At 47.1% G+C, this 17559-nt stretch overlaps 1 protein-coding gene across 3 annotated transcripts in view; it reads left to right on the top strand.

Moving 5' to 3' along the window:
- DPP6 (dipeptidyl peptidase like 6) overlaps positions 1 to 17559 on the top strand; it is a 1123726-nt gene that overhangs the window by 281586 nt on the left and 824581 nt on the right. The window contains exon 1 of one of the 3 annotated variants that reach the window (XM_017519769.2): positions 4361 to 5031. The exons of the other annotated variants lie outside the window; for them this stretch is intronic. Coding sequence (XP_017375258.1) covers positions 4783 to 5031 — 249 coding nt within the window. The 5' untranslated portion in view covers positions 4361 to 4782. Of the gene's footprint in view, positions 1 to 4360; positions 5032 to 17559 lie in introns of those variants that run through there. 3 annotated transcript variants of the gene reach the window in all.

Here is a 17559-nt window from a genome sequence, read left to right as displayed (position 1 = left end):
TTTTTTACTTTGTTTTGCCATTTCTGGCAGACAAGCCATCTCTTTCACGGGTGAATTAAGTTGTGCTCACACTCAATCCTCCCTAAATCTTACTCCAGATGCACATTTTAGAAATGCACTGTGTCTCCTTCCTTTATTTGTAACTGCCATAATTTTTAGTGAAGTCAAGTTTTCAATTTTCTGTAACTGTTTCTACGAGCCTGCAGGAGAGTTCTAATTTATGTGGTGGGATTTGATGAGGTGGTTCTGGCTCCGTTTTGCTGCTGTCCAGAACAGAACTTGCATTTGACTGGCCCTATCTTTATCCATTTTGGGTTCAATGTTGCTTTGGAGTCAAACCCTGAGAATGCCTCTGGGTGACCTGATGCCAATGCCCCCTGGAGACAGTCTGAGCCCGGTGCTCCCTGGGGTTCACACTCAGTTCTAAGGTTGACCATACTGCAAGCAGGACGTGGTCCTTCACAAGGCTTGCCAGTGGTCACCAGAGAGAACAGACACAAGCTTTCTCTTCTTCCAGGATGCAGCCATCACCTCTGCTAGTTAAAAAATTAAAGCATGAAAGTGCAGAGACTCATTCCTGTCACTCTAACCTTGAAGGGAAGCATATTTAACTTAATTGACCAGACCCTGAGAAGTGTGTGGCTTGAAAAGCGCAAGGCACTCTAGGGTCATTTTGGAGCAGAAGTCATATCTCTTTTAATCTAATAAAGCTTGATCTATGAACTAAGATGTTTCAGAGAACAACATGATTATGGTCAAATGGTCACCAAGGACAAACAGAAACAGCAGAGTGTCTTCTGAACCTCATGCTCCAAAAAACCTAAGAGCCTTGGGAAGTACTGTGGAAACTCTCATTGTGTCACGAGAAAATGGGAAATGGCAGGAGTCTGTGCCTCCTCTATGGTGAGAAGTAATCATGTGGATAATTTCTGAGGCAATGTTGGTAGGGCTGGGGAAGATCTGATATATGTTCAGAGGGCAGTAAGGAATTTTGAGAGAAAATAATATATATTATACATATAGCCTACAGATACTGATCCAGCGAAGGGACGCGATGGAAGGACAGTTAGAAAGTGGGAGAAAAGGAGGAGTAGATTACGGTTAAATGTAGAAATGCAGGTGAAAGAACTAAGGGAGAATTCTAGAGGAAGGTGGGAAGGTTGTGGGCGACCCTCCAAGAGGCCACAGAGAAAAAACATGGGGTGAGGTTGGCACCAGCCATTGAGTAGGATCAAAGCTTGTAGAGCTCACCTGGCAAGAAACCTTAACACTTGTGTTGATCAACCACTGTGTTTGCGTACATGACGTTGGTGTAATTAGTTGTATTTGTTTTGAACTGTGTGTAAAATCCAAGCAGTTACGCAATGGTAGGGCTAAAAACCAGGGAAATGTGCTTTTGGGAGATTGAAGCTTAACTTTACTGATTTTAGAGAAAGGCTGTTCATCTCTGCTCACTGCAACCTCTGCCTCCCATGTTCAAGCGATTCTTCTGCTTCAGCGTTCCATGTAGCTGGGGCTAGGGGCGTGCACCAACACTGCTGGCTAATTTCCGTATTTTCAGTAGAGACGGGGTTTCACCATATTGGCCAGGCTGGTCTTGAACTCTTGACCTTGTGATCTGCCCACCTTGATCCTCTAAAGTGCTGGGATTACAAGCGTGAGCCACTGCGCCCAGCCCACTTTACTCTTTTATGTATGGGACCACAGAGTCCTGACACCCTCAACTTCAATGTGTGTATCAGCGCTTAAGACAAATTAGGATGTGTGAATGAATAGACAAGAATGCACACATGCACGAGGTATAGAACCTTCTTTAAAATGTCCCCAGGAGCATGGCATTCAGTGTGCAAGTTGCGAGAGTGTAGCCAAGCTCTTTTCAAGTTGGGTAAAGGGCGCTCCATCTGGATCGTCCTTGAGGAACATCCTCGTGTTCATCCATGTTTTTTTCAGTCCTCCCCGGCATCCATCCTGTCTCCTTTCACACCTGCATCTTTCAGAGTCGCGCTCCTTCCTGCCCACCTCCCCTGCCCTCCATTTCTCCTGCTTCATTGTTAGATTTGCTTCCCAGCACAAATTTTCACTTCAACCATTTCCCTTGTTGCTTATGAGTTTTAAAGTGATTTCATTTTATAATTTTCAGTAGAAATCTCTTATCATATTTTCTTAGAGATTTTAAACTTTGGCTAAATTATAATTTTAATACCTACAATACCTTGGGAATATAATTTTTAAAAGTGGCACATATGCCTTATCCCACAATAGTATTGATCTATGATTAATATGCACACATCTATGAAGTATTATATATGATCAACTATTCTAATTATTGTATTTTGTATACACTATGTTAGTACGACATGCTTTTAGTTTGTGTAAAAATATGTATGCATATTTCATACATAGCGTGCGTATATTGCATAAGTGGGACCCTAACTGCATTTATATTTAATGAAATGTCAGGATCCTGATGCTTCAGTGAACAGCATGAGCTTTCTTTCATGTCCATGTGAGGAGAGGCAGCTTCCTCCCATCAAAAGCGCAGCTGGGGCTGAGGAGGAGGATGAGAGCAAGGTTTTCTATCTATCTAATTGTGATGACTTTTAAAGTTTAGTTTTATGGCTCTGCTGCCTCTGTCTTCAAAGTCTAATGAAGCAGCTGAAGTTCTCCCCACCCCAGACCCGCTCGGTGGCCTCTCCCGTGCAGCAAGTCTTGCTTAGCTGTTGGAATCCTGGTTTTACTTGGTTTTGTATTTGCTGTTAGAAAAGAAAAGTGTTTTTTAAGCTGATGTTTCTTCATAGTAAAGAGAAACTACTGTGGAGTAAATAGAAGAGTGTGGTACAAATTTTCGTTAAAGCTGAAAACTACACCCTGGATTGAGAGTTTGGGGAAGGGAGGCAGGTGGAAGGGACTGAAGGAGGTCTCTTCACAGGAGACTTGTTCCCGGCAACCTGTTTCTCCCCCGCAGTTAGGGAAACAGAAGGAGCAGGCAGTTTCCGGCCCAGGCGTGCCACTCCCTGGGCTGCTGCGGTGCCAGGACTGGCTGGGGGCGAGCCTGCAGTCGGCCTTGTGCGTGGCGGCCTAGGCTGTTACTTTGAAACCCTAAGTGGAAACAGGCGTGGAAACCCGGGAGGAGCAGGGAGCCCCACGCAGTCTTGGGAGATGAAGCCAATGCCCTGCCTCGTTGTGGAAGGGGGCGGCGGAGTGGGCGGGGGTGGGGTCTCACGGGTCCCCCCTCTGGAGTTGGGGGTTCCCGGTCCCGGTTCGCGCTCTGGATGGGATAGGTCCCTCCCGGCCGCGAAGGGCCGCAAACGGAAGCGGGAAAGGGCGCGCTAGGAGGACGTGGGGGGGAGACGAGAGGGACGCGCGCCCGGCAACTCCAGAAGGACAGCGAGGAGGACCGGTGGGAGCAGGAGAGGGAGCGGGAGGCCGGGCCTGGGGCCTCGGAGGCGCGGAGCCGGCTGGCGCGGGTGTCCACATCGGGGCGCTGAAGCGCGCCTTCCTGCGGCGGGGCGGGCGGGGAGCCCGAGCGCACGGCGAGCGGAGCCACGTAGCCCTCCCTCGCTCTCGGCTGGCGGGCTGCGCAGGCTTTGGAAAAGTTGCGGGCAGCCCGAGAGCCGAGCCTCCACCCGCGTTCATAATGAGGAAGGAGTCGCGGTCACGGCCCGGCTGGCTGCTGGGAGCAGCGCCCCCGAGGGGCGCCCCGGCCTCTGGGCCTCCGCCACCGCCCCGCGACCTCTCCTGCCCTCCCCCGGAGAGGGGGGCGCAGGGACTGGGCGGTTTCGGAGGGAGCCAGGCTGTGGAGGGAGGGCGGCCTCCGCGCCAGCGTCGCCCTACCACCCTGCGCCCTCCTCGCGGCTCTCCCTCGCCCCATTCGCACCCCAAGGCCTCGGGGTCTCTGTTGTTGCTTCAAGTTAGGCAAGAGGAGCTGGGGGCCCGGGGAGCCATCGGAGGGAGCCCGGCGCTGTAGCGCGCGTGGCTGGGGCGCCCCGGGGCCGGCCCCACCTTCAGTCGCCCCCCGGCTTGTCCGCCTCGACCTCCGTGTTCCCTCTCGCCGTCCGCTCGCGGGCTTCGGGGCACGACCTTCCGCGGGGCCCGGGCACCCGGAGCTCCCCCGGCTCCTCCAGTCCTCGCCCCCGCACGGTCCCCGCCCCTGCATCCTCTTCATGCACCCCCGCCCTCGTCCGCTTTTGTGCGTCCCCCGGCCCCCTCCGGGCTGCCAGTCCCTGTCGTCCCTGCGGACGCCGGCCCCGGGCGCTGGGAGGAAGCCGGTGGGGAGGGGGCGGAGGGGGCGGAGGGGCACGGGTAGGGGAGGAGCTGCGCGCGGGGCCTGGGGGCGGGGAGCGGCGAGCGCTCTCGGAATGTGTGCCGGTCTCTAGGTGGTGCCAAATTCTGGGGCCTAGGCATTTCCCTCGCTTTATGTTTTTGGATTTTTCCTTCCTTCCATCTCTTTGATTAGGCCGTACGTGGCCTTGGCAAGGAGTTGGGGGAAAAAAAATCAAAACAGGAACGAGAGAAAGCACAGTCAGACCCCGGCTTCGCCAGCCGCCGGGGAGGGGGCGGAGGAGGCTGAGCCCGGCAGAGTCGCCAGCGGAGACTCGCGAGTGGCGCGCGGGAGGAGCGGCCGCCGGCGCCGGGCTTGCCTTGCTGCTGCTGCTGCTGCCTCCCCACCGCCTTTTTTTTTTTTTTTTGTTCTGGAGCGGGGTGGGAGCGGGAACCCTAGAGAGAGAGAGAGCAAAATATTCAAAAGCCCCAAAGACAGCCAGCAGGAGCGCGCGGTGCCCGATGGCTTCGCTGTACCAGAGGTTCACCGGCAAGATCAACACCTCGCGGTCCTTCCCCGCGCCCCCGGAGGCCAGTCACCTCCTGGGCGGCCAGGGACCCGAGGAGGACGGTGGCGCGGGGGCCAAGCCCCTCGGCCCGCGGGCGCAGGCGGCGGCGCCCCGGGAGCGCGGCGGCGGCGGCGGCGGCGGCGGCTCGGGTGGCCGGCCCCGGTTCCAGTACCAGGCGCGGAGCGATGGTGACGAGGAGGACGTAAGAGCTTCTTGGGGGCGGGGGGCGGCGGCGGGGGCTCCGGGCCGAGCGTGCGGCTGCGAGACGGGTTGGCCAAGGGGCATCTGGGGGGTAGGAGCGGGCGCCCTCCCCCTCCCCCACGACTCCCCGGGCACCCCCAGACACGCTCCCTGGCGCCAGATCGCGGTCAACGCCACTGTCCATCCGGGAGGGCGCGGGTCTGTGTCTGTAGCCGCGGCGGCCGAGAATTGGTGGCTGGAGGGAGCAGGGTTTGGGTGCTGCGCCTGCTGGGATCTGGAATTCGCCGTGCGTTCCCTGGATGCGTGGATGTCTGTTTTTAATGGCATGCTGCTATGGCTCCTGAGGAGAGAATTCGATCGGCCTGGGCTTACGAGTTGGTTTATTTTTTTTTTTATTTATTTCGTGCTCCGGGAACAGAGTCTCAGGCGCCTTCTCTCCCTCCCACCTGTGTCTGGAATCTCCATCGTGCCCCTCCTCGCCTCCCCATTCTGTCCCTTGTCTCAATGCCTCTCGTTCCTCTTCTTACTTCTCCCAGACACTTTTCCCCCCCAGCGGTGGTGGTGGTGATTATCCTTTCCGGAAAAAAAATACCAAAGTACTGGCATCTGAACTCCAACCCTCTGTCCCAGGGCCCAGCTCTTCTGCTGAGAGACGTCACTGTGTCTGTCTCCCCTCCCAGGCTTGGACTAGCACCTCTGCCTTAGACGCTGTTCCCTGAAAACTTCTCCAACAGCACATTTCCTACTCTTCTTGGGGTGGAAGCCCGGGTTTCAAAGGTTGGATTTGCATATCGCCCTAGTAACAAATGACTCATTCGGGGCAGGAGCGGGACCTTAGATGGATGAGTTTAACCACCTCCTGTGGATCCCTTTCAGGGAGGCAGAGGGCTGCTGGGACTTAGAAGGAAGGAAACTGTGTTTGTTCTTTGAGGCCTCTCTTCCCAGGGAAAAGAGGAAAATCCCTGACAGGCTCTCGACAGGCAGGTCTGTCTTGGCTGGTACAGCTCTTAGACACACACAACCAGGCTGTTTCACACCTGCGCCTTTTAAGCAAGGCCCTGCCGTCCCAGGGTTCCCACACCGGCCTCTCACTTAGTCTACCCTGATATAACCAGTGCCCTGCAGTGAGCAGGAGGTTTTGGTCATCACCTGTGAGCCACACTATTTCCCTGTTTGGTATTTCTTTAGTGCAAAAGTTGTGTATGCGTGGGGGCGGGGGCAGGAGAGCGGAACGAGGCATTGGGTGATTTCCCAGGGACAATTCCAAATTGCCAGATATTATGAAATCAGTGAGGTTTTGCTGTTGTTACTGGAAGTTTTTATTTTATGAATGAAGGATGTGGAAACTTTAATGGAGATTACAAAATTTTGTGGGAGATGTGGTTTGCACACACAGGTACACACCCCCCTAGAGCCCTGCATCAGATCTTGCATGAGGTTTTCTGATTTTCTCCTGCATCATTTCCAGAGTCCCCTGATTGAACAGGGAGATCTCCAAGACATGTCCCTCACGTTGATGGGCCAAGTCCTGAGGGAAATGGACAGATTCTTTCGTCATCCTGTTTAAGGAACTACAAGTCTCTGACGAATGGTTTAATTGGAGGAGGGTGAAGAGTTCTGGAGGATTAAACTACTGAGAGTCTTGGGGAAGACAGTTAAGCTGCAATGCAAACAAAAAGATGTACTTTTTGCCTTAAATCTGACTTAAAATTGTTGAATTGTGGGGAATGAGAACAATGTACAGTTTTTTTCTCAACAGGCTCTAGGTGTCGCTAGGAGAAAGGAAAGGCAAGAGCTCTGAATTTTATTTCAGATGATCTCCATCTTTTAAAAACATTCTTAACTTGGAGATACATGTCCTTCTTTTCATGGTGTCATTTGTCTAGAAATGAATCTCAGACAAACACAGGTGTCCTGAGAAACAAATCAAGGATATAACGTCCTTTTTTTTTTTTTTTTGATGGGGCTCTAAACAGCGTCTCTAACTTAGATGTAAGTCCCAATATCATGCTTTTTTTTTCCCTCTGGAAAATACACCATGTGTGCATGTGTGTGTGCAGGTGGGCGTGTATTGTGTGTTTATATAGTGTACTCAGAGTATATGTACACATATATACAACATGCCCATTATCTGTACATATATATCTGGCACACATCTGCAAAATGCATTGCACATATGTCCTTTAAGTTTACAATGTATAATTAAACCCACCACACAGGCAGAATGCTGCATGCTTTAAAAAAAAAAAAAAACTTTTATGCACTCTTCTTAGAAAAGTTACTCAGAATTGGAAAAATTATGCCCCCAAATTTACTAAAAGATAGATGAACATATCAACATATCAAACCACTTTTCCTCCAGGAACAAAACCTTCAATTTGCTTAGGTATATTTAAAAAAAAAAAAAAAAGACACCAGGTACAAAAACTGCTTTTTAGATACAGATACTTGTCAAGACTGAAGACTCTTGAGCAATCATTTTGCTACCCAAGTTTAAAGCTGAAGATATGCAATAAATTAGAAACACATTGCCTTTTTTTTTTTTTTTTTTTTTTTTTTTTTTTTTTTTTTGCGATGGAGTCTTACTCTGTCGCCCAGGCTGGAGTGCAGTGGCTATATCTGGGCTCACTGTAACTTACCTCCGCCTCCCAGGTTCAAACAGTTCTCCTGCCTCGGCCTCCCGAGTAGCTGGGGTTACAGGCGTGTGCCAACGCCCTGCTAATTTTTTGTATTTTTAGTAGAGGCCGAGTTTCACCATGCTTGCCAGGTTGGTCTCGATCTCCTGACCTTGTGATCCGCCCGCTTCGGCCTCCCAAAGCGCTAGGATTTCAGATGTGAGCCACCGCGCCCAGGCCACATTGCATTTTACTGCGTGTGGTGCGACTGTTGACACCCCAAGACAAACCCTAGCTTTTGTTTTCCACACCTGCACGCATTTGGGATTGCTGCTGCTTCGGTGGGAGCTGTCAAAGGTGCTGAAATCTTCTCGTGGTTTAGTGCCAGAGAAATCTCCATCACTTTTTGCAGTCCTGATCCCAAGGCTGGTGGCTTTATTGTTGTTTTCTGGGTTGTCAGGGAAAACTGTTCCAAGGTGCAGAAACAGCTTCCCTGCCGTGGTCGCTAAGATGATGGTAAGCAGCATACCTTTACAATCCTTAGGACTTTATACCTCTTGTCCTTCTGTGTAGAAATTGAGAAATAAAATATAGTTCTTTGCTTCTGTGCATGTGTGTACACCTACGTGCCTGAGTGTGACAAGGATGGGCAATTACCCAGCCACACCCCAAATACAATTTCTGGTAGTCTCTAACAAGGATAACACAGGTAAGGCCTAACTAGATCTACACAGAAAAATAAAATGCAGAGATAGAATGGCTGAGAATGGACTAACAATGCATGGTCTAAATGCACAAACGATACAGGCAACCAAGGGACTTCCCACCTGTGTAGCTCCGCAGGGAACCTGTTTTGGGTGTGTCAGTACTAACATGCAAAGTCTGACCTGGAAATCGAAATAAAACCAGAGCGTCTTTTCTATCCATTTCCTTGTAAATTTTAGATTTATTTAATTATAAAGTCAGTTACTTGGGCAACTCCTCTGAGGAATCAATAGCCGTTCTGATTTAAAATTCATTGTGTAGGTTTAAAAATAAGTTGACTCTTAAAGGAATTGTTGCTGGAAGTGACGTTTAGTGGAATTTAGTAACTTTGATTTGGATTAACTGTGGCTAATTTTAAAATGCTGAACTTTGTCATGCTCTTGCTTGAACATTTCTTTTTAGTTTTTGAAAAGGGTTTTGGGGGTCTTCTATATCATCCAAGCAGTCATTTTGTTAAGGTTAAACGGTGTGCTCCTGTTCATTTTTGGTGACTCATGGCTTCCTAACGATACAAATGTGATGACAACAGGATTTTAAAACAGCAATGTGGTTAAAACTGGGATAGACTGACAAATCACTGCCCATGATGTTCACCAGCCTTGGAAGGTCCAATTTCGTCATTCTGTATGTCTTTGGCAACCAACCCATCTTTTTTCCTCCACCTTGGATTTCATTGGTATAACGTCAGCATTCTATTAATGTGTCCTTGGGATCTGTCAACTTTATGATTTCTTAACTCTCTTGCCCCCACAAATACATTTATATACTCTATTTCTTTTCTTCTGTTTCAACTATAATTAAAAAATTTTTAACTTCACATGATTTTCCTGATAAATGAGAAAAAGGCTGAATCTTTCAACTCTCTACTTGATCCCATCGCTCTCATCACTGATAGGACCAATGCTTAGTGTGCTCACCTACAGAATAGCCATGGGATGTTGCAGGGGCATAGAGAGTTGCAATGTTGCCCTTTCCTCATCCCAGGGGCACCTACAAAGTGGGTGCCATGAGGCCAGGTCCTGAGAAGTGCTCAGTGAATACATGCTGCTGCTCTTGCTAATAATGTTACCTCTTCATCTCTCCTCCTTCATTTCCTTCTTCTTTACTTGCAGGTAGAAAAAAAGATTGCCTTCATTGGCCTCTACCACCAGCTCTGGCTTACTGTCCTGTTTTTCTTTCTGATTTTATTATCCAACTTCTCAAGCAAGGAGTCTACTGCTGATTCTACTTCCTTGTTAACAATCCTCTTTTTCTCACCTTGCTTGGATGCAAACATCCATTCTGTACCGTCTTCACTATGGAAACTGTACACAGAATGTCAGTGATGTCCTCTTAGTTACCTGATATGATGACCTGTGTGATCCCTCCTTAGTCTTGATGTTGTTCCAGCTCTTGCTCTTGACAAGTGCCACCTGCTTGTCCCACTTTTGTATCTTGTGTTTTTCTCAGTGTTACATGAACTCAGGCTTTGAGTTCTTTGGTGCATCACTTTTTTCTCCTGTCCCTTATGTAGGAAGGCCAAGGAACCTGCTACCTTCCTAAGGTTTGGTCTACTGTATTTTATGTCTTACCTTTCTGGCTTTCTTCTGAAGGTAAATGGTCTGCCCTTATAAAAAGAGTCAAACACATTCTGTAGTGTCTACATTAGAAGATGGTTAAAATAGCTTTGCTGCCCTGATGTACATCCAGCATTTCTCCTGAGGTAAGTTGCTTTTCTGTTTTGCAGAATTGGAGGATTCTGGGATTGCTAGGACCCTGGGGATCTCCATCTTGATCTCTCTTCCAAGCTTTTGTACCAGAGGCCCAGCAGCTAAAAGATTGTGTTTGTGGTGTTGACAAGATATTCACACAGAATACCTCCCTGACTTTATTGATCATATCCCCTTTTTTATATCTGCTTATTGCAAGTAACTTTCCAGCCGAATCCCCTTATTCCTGCCACTTGTATTTCTGTTTCTTCCACGTCTTTGCATGGCACCCAATGTTGGTAAGCATGCATAAGTTAAGTTGCATTCTCCTAATGTCTCGGTTTCTTTCTTGTAACATTAAGTATTTCACTAGATGAGCTTTGAAGTTCCCTTGTGGTCCACTCATGCTGCATAATAGCACCCTGCTGGATACAGCTGCTGTCTTCCTGAGAAGTTTAATGTTTGTGCTTCAGAATATAGTGAACACATAGAAAGTGTTTATTGCCCAAAACAGCCTCACAGTGAAAGCTTTGGTAACGTGAATAATCGGCTAACATTTTAAATATAATTCCATCTAAATAAAAAATTTGGTGAAATTGTAATGTATCTGTAACAGAATTACACAAAATTCTGATTACTGCTCCTGCCCAGAAAATGCAGTCGTAATGAGGAAACGGTCTCTGTTACGAGTAACATATTGACCGACAGAAACAGGCTGTGCTGGCTGAGTGATGGCTGCAGCCAAATATAGCATCAGAAATACCTTACCTCTGCATTGCACCTGGTGATTCTCAAAGCGCTGCCATGTGTGTCTCATTTCACCTTCACAGTTACCTTGGCTAGGGAGGAAAACCATAACCTAGAGCTAGGCTTTTAGGCCGAAATATTAGTAAGGGTAAGGCTGATTTCTTTTCATTTGGATGGATCAGTTGTCACTTGTGAATTAGAGCAAACACATTTCAATATGTTTACAAGCCTTTGCTCTCTGGAGCCAGACAAAAAAGTATGTTTGTGAAAAAGCAACAGTATATCTTCCCAGGGGATTTGAGTTCTGTGTTAGGAGCACAGGATTTCCAGGGAGCATGCAAGTCTGTTTTCCATGGCATGCCTCTTTTCATTGCCACCAATGCACTTTTCCATCATTTACTTGTATATGTTACCTGTAGATTTAATGAGAGCTAGAGCATTAAAATAGCATCATATTAATCTATATTTTTGACAGTGGAATCAACACATTTTCCCACATAAAATTCATATTCTAGTGTCACTAGGTAGACAGGAATTTTTCTAGATGTTGGCTTTCGGAAGTCATTTCCTTCATAAAATAGAGCTTACGTATTTCTTACCCAAAACTTTTTCTTCTTTAGGGTCAGAATGATTAGTGAGTTTAATTTTTGCAAGCAACCGGCAGGACTTGCTAAGTGAGATATACATGCTGATTGTATATAACCCTGTTCCTTTTAATTACTCTAACGATAACAATGCATTAATCAAGCACATGAGAAATGCTTCTCTGCAATATACAATATTGATCCCTTTCATAGAGCACTGCCTATAAGAATAATAGTCACTATAATCTTCTTAAAATTAAATTGTTTAATAAATCCAGTGTTAAGGGCACATGTGCCCAGTTATGATTTTGCTTCCATTTCAAGCACATTTGTTTGATTTTACACACATGTAAAAAAAAATCAGCCTTTCTCATGAACAACTGCTGGAACATCTGTCTCTAAAATGATCTAATATTATGCAATTATCTGAAATTGAAAAATTTTTAAATTGACATCTAATTTTATAAACAAGAAGACTATAGGAAATTATGTGAATGGTTGTAAGGAGATCATTTGCAACCTTTTTTGGACCTCAGAAAACTTCAGCTTCTCTCCTCACACCTGTGTTCTTTTTAGCATATTTCACTTTATTGTAATTGAGTTGGGGAATTATGTCACTGAGTTTAAAAATGTACGAACGCTTTAAAATGTAACAGTCTAAAATATTTTGGTTCTAAATGGGTGTGCTAATTGCTGAAGCAGAAAAATAAACCCATAATTTTGCCAGAATAGCATCAGATTTTGCCCTGACTTGGTTTCCTCAATAGTTTTACTTTTTTTTCCCTTTATATATTACTTCCTTTGTTTTCCAGCAACATTTACATCCATTTGAAGCACAATATGTGCTTAGTTTTGCCCCCTGGTTGACACATATACATACATATATATATAAAATGAGATGTGTGTGTAAGTATGTATATATATATGTGTTTATACATATACATATATGCACCTACACACACACACACATTTTCTAGGAAGATCAGAGGCACACAGGCCCATGAGGTCCAGATGGTAGAATTTCTGGTGGTGGCAGGACATTGAGGAATATCCTGCTTCCCAGAGTTGGGGTATGTGAGTCTACGGTGGAGAACATGTGTTGATAGCAGGCATTGGGGGAGGGGAGCTAAAGAGGAACACAAACCAGAGATGTAAGAATCCCTGCAGAAATGGAGGAAAGACAGAGGGTCCTACAGGTTCAAGTAATTTGTTCTCAGGTCCTGAAACAGCCTTGATCTTTAAAAGCAAAAAGCCAATTTTACTACTTTACTTTCATTCAGCCCTGCACTTGTAGGTAAACAACTTGAAGACATTTAGAATGTAATGAAATCACCCTAGCAATATGCCCAATAAAAATCACACACACACACACACACACTCACACACACACACACGCACACACACACGCGCACACACACACACACAATTCTAAGGAAACTTAAGGATTTTCCAGTCATCAAAGTCATTGTAAAATCCAATTTTTAATTGTCTATAGTGTTTAGGTTTCGTTTTGGCATCAGCTTTTAGATAATTTGGGGTCAAATTTAACAATGCCTGTGTTATGACATTAAAAAAGATGGAATGGGGATATAGGTATCTTCCCACCCTGGAAATGAGAAAACCAAAGAATCTGTTCCCTCTCCAGTTGTTCACTCTTGTCCGGAGATTTTGTGTAAAGGCAGAACCATTGGGATTGAAGTTTTTGTGCAACAATGGGATCTTTGTTAGATTATCCATCAGATATTGATCTAATTACATGTAACGATATGTGTGATACACATGCTATATTTGAAATGACATCAGCCAAAAGGAGAGCATGGATGAGATACACTGGGAGCATGGAGAGAGCGAGGAATTGAAGGTGGAGGAGTGCTAGCAAAAGTCTCTGACCTCCATCTCCCTAACCATTTTGTTCATGACGCTCAACTCTCTAAACTGTATTCAAACTCTGGAAATGCTTCATGCAAAAGTCCGTCTAATAATTGTTAACCGTTAAAAACCTAAAAATGAGACATTTCCATAAAAGCCTTGAGAGGTGAAGTTATTTTCTACATTTGAAGATTTTTAGAGTTGTTGGGTATTTACAGCCCCTGGGGCAGCCCGTCCCCGACATGAGCAGCTCGGATGACAAGTACTGGAGGCCTCCCTGTAGCTCCTGCTCGTGGACACTCATTTTCCCATGGCTTCTGAGCAAGGACAGCGGCATCCTCCTGCCTGAAGCAGACAACGTCACGCAGTCCTGTGTCCTCCCTTCTCCTTGTCCTCCTGCTGCCAAAGGACCAGAGCCCCCTCAGCACCCTGACCAGCCTTCCCAGGAACATTCACGAAGGGAATGCAGGTGGTTTTCTAGCCACCTGGCTTAGGTTAAATAGCACCTAGCTACTTGCCCAGGTGAGCTGCTAGGTTCTTCCTCCTACTCATTGTATCCTTTCCAATTTGCAAAGCACACCCTCCATTGGCAGGTTTGAGTAAAATGTGCCTCAGGGAATCGCTGAATCCAGGGTATCCCTCTGCTAGGGCACCTGCCCATGCTTCCTCACACTAAGCGCACACTGCCAGCTAGAGCATCCCCTCCCGGGAAGCAGGCTCAGCTTAGACTCTTCTGAGGATAACTGTTAGGTGGAGGGTTGGGGAAGGGGGAGATGCTAGAGGGCTGCAAATGCAGAAACAGCAGCGAATCCAGTTTGGTTCAGACTTTTCCAAGCCTGAACTCCAGCTAAGTGTTTGGAGAGGACTGGCTTCTCACCTGGGTGGGTGTGGGGGTTGTGAATGTGGCTCTGCAAACATCTCCAGGTCTGTGGCACCTGGGGGGTGTGCTGGTGTTCCTCCGCCCCCTCACACAGGTGTAGCTGTGCAATTCCTTTTGGCTGATGAGATGGGAGTGGAAGTGAGAGTAGCCCTTCGAAGTGCAGGCTTTAAAAGCCAGCGTGTGATTTCTGACTGTCATGGAAACCAGCAATATTCCAGGGAGCCGCAGCTGCAGAAGCGAGATAGAAACTTTGGCTCATAAATCGCTGAAATTGTATCAGTACAGGAGAACCTAGCCTGTGCCGACTGCTGCGTAGGTTAATATTAATGTAGATGAGTCTCCATTCCTTTCTGGGCCCAGGTGCATTCTCCTCTACAGGCAAGATCAGTGGTCTCCCAATTTCTGTGGGGAGTGCCTTCTTCCTTCCTGTATCTCACTTAAAGCGTTTCTGTTCCCAAAGAGGCTGAAATGGAAGTTGGCCGCAGGAAGGCAACTGACCTTGGAGAGTGTGGCTCTCAGGAGCCCCTTTCTTTAGGGAGCATGTCTTGTTGGGTGGGAGGGAACAGAACAAGAAGGTGCTGGTTCCCCAGAAGGCAGGTGCATGCATTCACAGGGTGTGTGGGGTTTGGGATGAGGGTGCAGGAAGGGTCGGCAGCAGAAGGACGGTATAGGCAGAGTACTAGATAGTGACAATGAAAGCAAACGATGCACCTCTGGAATGTTTCTGAGGGTTTCTAAGGGTCAGAAATGAGGCTTCTGGGCCTTGGCCTAGAGACCCTGCAAGGCAGAGAAGTCAAGGATCCCACAGGGAGGCTTTCCAGGGTTGAACATCCCAGTGTGGAAAATAAAACAACTATGTACCTTAACCCGTGGCACAGGCTGTGCTCTTCCATTTTATGTGGATTCACGACAAGGTTGTTTCCAATTTAGAAACTGAAGGTTACATGTCATCATCTACATAGTGGGAAACATTAGCGGAAACACACAGCTTTAGCAGGTAGTACTTTCTCCCCCAATCAGTGTTCTGATGGTCGCAACTGAATCTCCATTTTGTATGTGGAAAGGGTGTCACGGATTTCTCTTCCTTCTTTCCAGGATTTTAGTTCTTCTGAATAGATAGGAAATTCAGCCCCTAAATTTCCCTACATCTGGTTATCTGTCAAAAGGAGAGGGGGCATTGTTTCTATGGAAACAGGAGCTGCTGTGATGGGCAGGGGCCGCCGGGCTCCTTGTTGGGCGGCTGGCCTTGCTGAATACGAAATCATCAATACGCTTCCTCATTGTCCTCAGGCTCCAGTGAGATCATATCAATCGGCAAGGCTGCTTTTTCCGCAGGTACAAGAGAGCACCTGAGCAGAATCCTAACGTTTCTTCCGCACCGGCTGCTGCATGATCTTTTTAATCCTGCTGCCTCTGGTCCACCTGCTCCTTATTTTACCCCAACTGTGGGGAAAATGTAGTCCTGTTCATACAGCCTGCACCTGGGCTAATCCCAGTGTCTCCAAAGCAGGGGAGGACGTTGAGTGGTCATTTCTGGTCCTGTGTGTCCACCACCCCGGTATCTATCCCACTTCTGAGGGTCATGTTCCCACTTCAACAGGACACCCAGAAAAGCTTGCCCCATCGTTGGCCACGAGCTGCCTTCCTCTCGCCCAAACCCAGCCAAACCTGTTGCAGTCCCAGTCATTACCTTGGGTTCTAATCTTACTTGAGACATTTGGTTTTTTTCTTTGTTTGGACAAGGTGGCCCAGGCTGGAGTGCAATGGCATGATCTCAGCTCCCTGCAGCCTCAACTTCCCAGGCTCAGGTGACCCTCCCACCTAAGCCTCCCAGGTAGCTGGGGCTACAGGCACACACCTCCCTGCTGGGCTATTTTTTGTACTTTTAGTAGAGATGAGATTTCACCACAGAGCCCAGGCTAGGGCCTTCACTTTTTAGGGAGCCCTTGCCACTGTCAGGATCTGCCTCTTGTCACTCCCCAGGTTGTGAACCATGCAGGGGTCCCTTGTTTCAGAGCAAAAGCCACAGTTCCTGTAAGGATGTGAAGGCACGACGTGATCCACCCCCCATCTGCCTGACCGCACCTGCCCCTACTCTGTTTGAGCCCAGGGTTGCCTCACTGTCCCCTGGTCACACCAGGTATGGCAGGCTCTCACACAGCGGCAACCCCATCTGCTCGGCCTTCTTCCCCTGCGTCCACCCAACTGGCTCCCTCATGCCCTCTGCGGAAGCCTTTGCTCCAACGTCACTTTCTCAGTGACGTCTCGACTGACCCCCTGTGCAAAATGATAGTTCCTGGTACTCCTCCCCCTCGCCTCCATTGTTTTTCTCTCAGCATCGTACTTACCGCCTCCTAGTATTTTGTATAATGTACTTATTAGGACTCCTTTTATTTCTGTCTTCCCTGTGGTGAGCTGAGCCTATTGTAAGGCTTTGGCTGTTTTGCTGTCTGACACGTCCCAGTGCCTAGCACAGAGCCTGATGCATCAAAGTTCTCAATAACTATCTGTTGAATGAGTGAGCGAATGAATGCAATCTTACCTAAAAAATCTTTCATCACTTCTGTCTGAATGATCACCATTCTCTTAAACCTGTTTTCCAAACATTGGCTGAAGTAGAAAGAGTTCTGAAATTAGAACTTTGACCCTTCAGTATGGCTGCTTACATGTGTCTACACACGGATTCTCCTCATATCAGGATTTTATTGCATGATTCTGGACAAGCTCTTCTGCCTGTCCAATATAGGACCATAGCTGAGCAGACAAAGTAATTACTAGGGAAACGGCAGAATTCATTTCTGTAGGACCTCCTTAAATTTTTTGGTATTTGGCATTTGCAATATTTTATACTTCCTTTCTGAACGAAAACAAGTATACGTGCAAATTTTCCATGGATGACTACTTTATTGACTTTTTCGTAATTATCAGACAAACTAGCAGACAAAGGTCTCATAAGGAAGAATGCAAGACTTTGAGAAGAGAGTCCTATAAATATAGCAACATGACAAGTTGTTTTGATTAGATATTTGCATTACCTAATTCTCAATATAACAGAAAGAAAAACATCGCCGCTTCTTTTTCCATGATACTGTGATCATTTCTTAATCTGGCAGGTAGGAAGTAAAAAAAAAAGAGTGTTTTTGAACTAAATGTCATTAGAGAAAAACTAATGTTCCCAGACCATAAAGGCACAGTTCACCAGAAAAAGTCTTCCTGGATTCTGTAATCTATTTGAAACTGCCTGAGGCTTTTTAGCTTCCTACAGCATACATTTCTATGATAATACAATCAATACTCTCTGGCTCTTAGGATGGTGCTAGAACAGGGGCTGAAATTTTTGTCTTAGGGCTGCCGATCTGCAAGATGACCCGGAGAACTCGC

The sequence above is a fragment of the Cebus imitator genome, unplaced genomic scaffold (genome assembly GCF_001604975.1).
Source record: "Cebus imitator isolate Cc_AM_T3 unplaced genomic scaffold, Cebus_imitator-1.0 Scaffold20, whole genome shotgun sequence".
Lineage (NCBI taxonomy): Eukaryota > Metazoa > Chordata > Mammalia > Primates > Cebidae > Cebus > Cebus imitator.
Note: the sequence above shows the minus strand (reverse complement) of the source record. Positions and strands in the feature narration are given on the sequence as shown.